General features: G+C 37.8%; 1 protein-coding gene across 1 annotated transcript in view; it reads left to right on the forward strand.

Moving 5' to 3' along the window:
* Positions 1 to 1,478: 1,478 nt before the first annotated feature.
* Positions 1,479 to 2,745, forward strand: part of RNF128 (ring finger protein 128, E3 ubiquitin protein ligase) — a 97,552-nt gene continuing 96,285 nt past the window's right edge. The window contains exon 1 of the mRNA XM_012811380.1: positions 1,479 to 1,884. Within this exon, the coding sequence (XP_012666834.1) occupies positions 1,479 to 1,884 (406 nt within the window). The remainder of the gene's footprint in view (positions 1,885 to 2,745) is intronic.

Raw genomic sequence — 2,745 nt, forward strand, 5'->3', positions numbered from 1 at the left:
TCCTCCCCTCTGTCAGGTGGTGGTAACTGTTCCCACCTTTAGGGTTCACCCCAATGTCACTATCTTAGCTACAGAAAAAAAGTAAGGCGAAGATGGGGGGAAACGATTATTCATCATGTCCATCAACAATGTCTCCTATTTTCTGTTGTGTCCCCTGACTCTGGTAGTCTTCCTGATTCCAGACTACTTGCCTTGGACTTTGGGACTGCCATTATTCCTCCCTTCCTTTGAACATGGTGGCTTATGGTTCTCTGAGGCCTAATGCCTGTTTCTCTAGTTTGCTGACTCTTGGCCCAGTCAGACTCCTGATATCTCTGCCTTATTGTTCGTTCTTCTATTCCTTTACCAGCCCTTGGCACACATTGCAATCTCCCCATTCCGGCACTTTGCCCAGACCGGTTGACCCGTAGCAATATGTGTCTGAGTGCTGATTAAAACAGAGCTTAGGGCAGCACCTGTGGCTCAAGGAGTAGGGCACCAGCCCCATATGCCAAGAGTGGCAGGCTTGAGCCCAGCCCCGGCCAAAAACTGCAAGAAAAAAAAATAAATAAATAAAATTAAAAGAGCTTAAAAGGAAGCAATGAAAAAAATTAAGCTGTCTATATACATTTGGAAGAACTAAAAATAAAACTCCAAATGTAGAAAATTAAACCTTGACACATCATAGGGAGGTTTAAAATAATCAAAACTTGAACAGTCTTTTTTTTAGACTACAGCACATGGGACATAAAAAGTAATGGAATGCAGTAACCCACAGGTATCAATCAACAAATATGTGTGTGCCTACCATGGGCAAGGCATTGTACTTGAAAGGAAGATATCTCTAGCCACTAAAATATGTTTATTTTCCAACAAATAAATGAGGTAACAGAGGATATTCCTTGGGGAGCCTGCTAATAAAACACACACACACACAGAGAAATTACAGGGGGAAAAGGCAGTAAAGTCATTAAAATCTATTAAAAATACGGATCTTAACTTACTCCCAGCCAAAGTGGTTGATAGTATATTTCAGCAGGGCTTGGAAAACCAGTTTAGTGTTGTAGATATTCTGAGAGAGGTGACTTTCAGCTTTGTCACGTGGGATTCCCAGGAGTCCAGTTCCTCATTCCAATCCACTCCTTGTTTATGAAAATGCATTAGCTGGAACAGTAAGGAGAAAAAAATTTTACTGCAGGAAGTCATCCAATTCTGATAAGTTGACATGTAGAATAAAGTTGATGGTGTTATTTATTCTTAAGGTAGTCCTGGTTAAGGGTTACGTGTGTGTACCGTTGGAGGAGGGGAAAAGGGAATGTAGATAACTAAAGTGAAATAGAGCTGATGTATTCAGAGCTTACGTTGCTAGAGGTGAGATCAGTTTCCTACCTGCAACTGAAATTTCAAACTTCTGTTTAGCAGGGACGTGAGTGGACAATGGTGACTGATAGTTGGAAATACCAGCAGACATCTTAAACTTTATGCTCAAGTGAAAGAGCATGAGCCACAAGAGTAGCTCCAGGGATTTTTGGCTCCTTGTAATTTTTACCTTTTTACTTAAAAGTGGAGCATCTTTTTCATTGAACGCCTATGTGACTGTGACTTTTTACAACGAAACCAGCAACTCCACTACAGTGGAGACATGTGAATGTGGTGTTTATGGATTAGCTTCACCAGTGGCTAATGCCATGGGGCTGGTGAGCATCCCTAAGAACAATAACTACCAAGCTTGTGACTACAACACTGAGTTTACTAATACCGAGAGGCCCTGGATTGCACTGATAGAAAGAGGTAACTGTACATTTGCAGAAAAAATTCAAACAGCAGGCAGAAAAAATGCTGACGCCGTTGTGATTTACAACGCTCCAGAGACTGGCAACCAGACAATACAGATGGCAAATTTTGGTAAGTCCTAATGGATTCCCAAAGAGGGTTAATGCCTTTTTTATCTTAAAATTGTGTTTCCATCTAGAATTACTCTAGGATCTGGCAATGATGTTGTAAAACAATCTTACTTTATTGTTGTTTTTATGCCTGGCACTACTTGGAATTACTTTATTATTATTGTATTTTGTATTAATTTGTCCCAAGGACAATAGCAATTCGTGAAGTGGTTCCTATTTTATTTCAGGTTTTCTGAGCTATATTAGTTTTCTCAGTGTGCATTACATAATTGCTTTTTAATAAACTGTGCCTTTACCTCTAACCATCACAAAAATCTTAATTTCATTGTCAATTTGTACTTTTCAATTTGATACATTTTTTTCCTGCCAAAGAAAGCGTTGCCACTCTCTGATGAAAATGGGAATTCACACTGTTCTAAGAAGCCTGCTTTCTCTGTATCTAAACTTAGTGATCCTGAGGATTTTAGGTTTCCTTTGTATATACTTGAGTATGTAAAACTGCAAAACTGATTCATTATTATGATTAAACCGTAGCATAGTGTGTGTACAATGTTACAGAAATGAGAATTTGGCTCTACTATATGCATGTAAGATTTGAATCTATTTGAAGGACTAATGCATAAAAAATAACTCTGCGAGAAGTTTACCCATTGTAAAGGGTATGGTATAGAGTACATTAGATAACACTGTAATTCTCGCATCAAAAATAAAGATTTCTCTTAGAAATGTTTACTAGTGAAGTCTTAAGTAAATAGAATAATCTAATTTACTAACTTTGTAAAGAAATTTACTCCTGAGAATTACTGTATTTAAATTTATTTTATTTTATAAAAGATATACTACTCTCCAAGTAAATGTTTTT

This window comes from Otolemur garnettii, unplaced genomic scaffold (genome assembly GCF_000181295.1).
Source record: "Otolemur garnettii isolate 467f Iridium unplaced genomic scaffold, OtoGar3 scaffold00155, whole genome shotgun sequence".
NCBI lineage: Eukaryota > Metazoa > Chordata > Mammalia > Primates > Galagidae > Otolemur > Otolemur garnettii.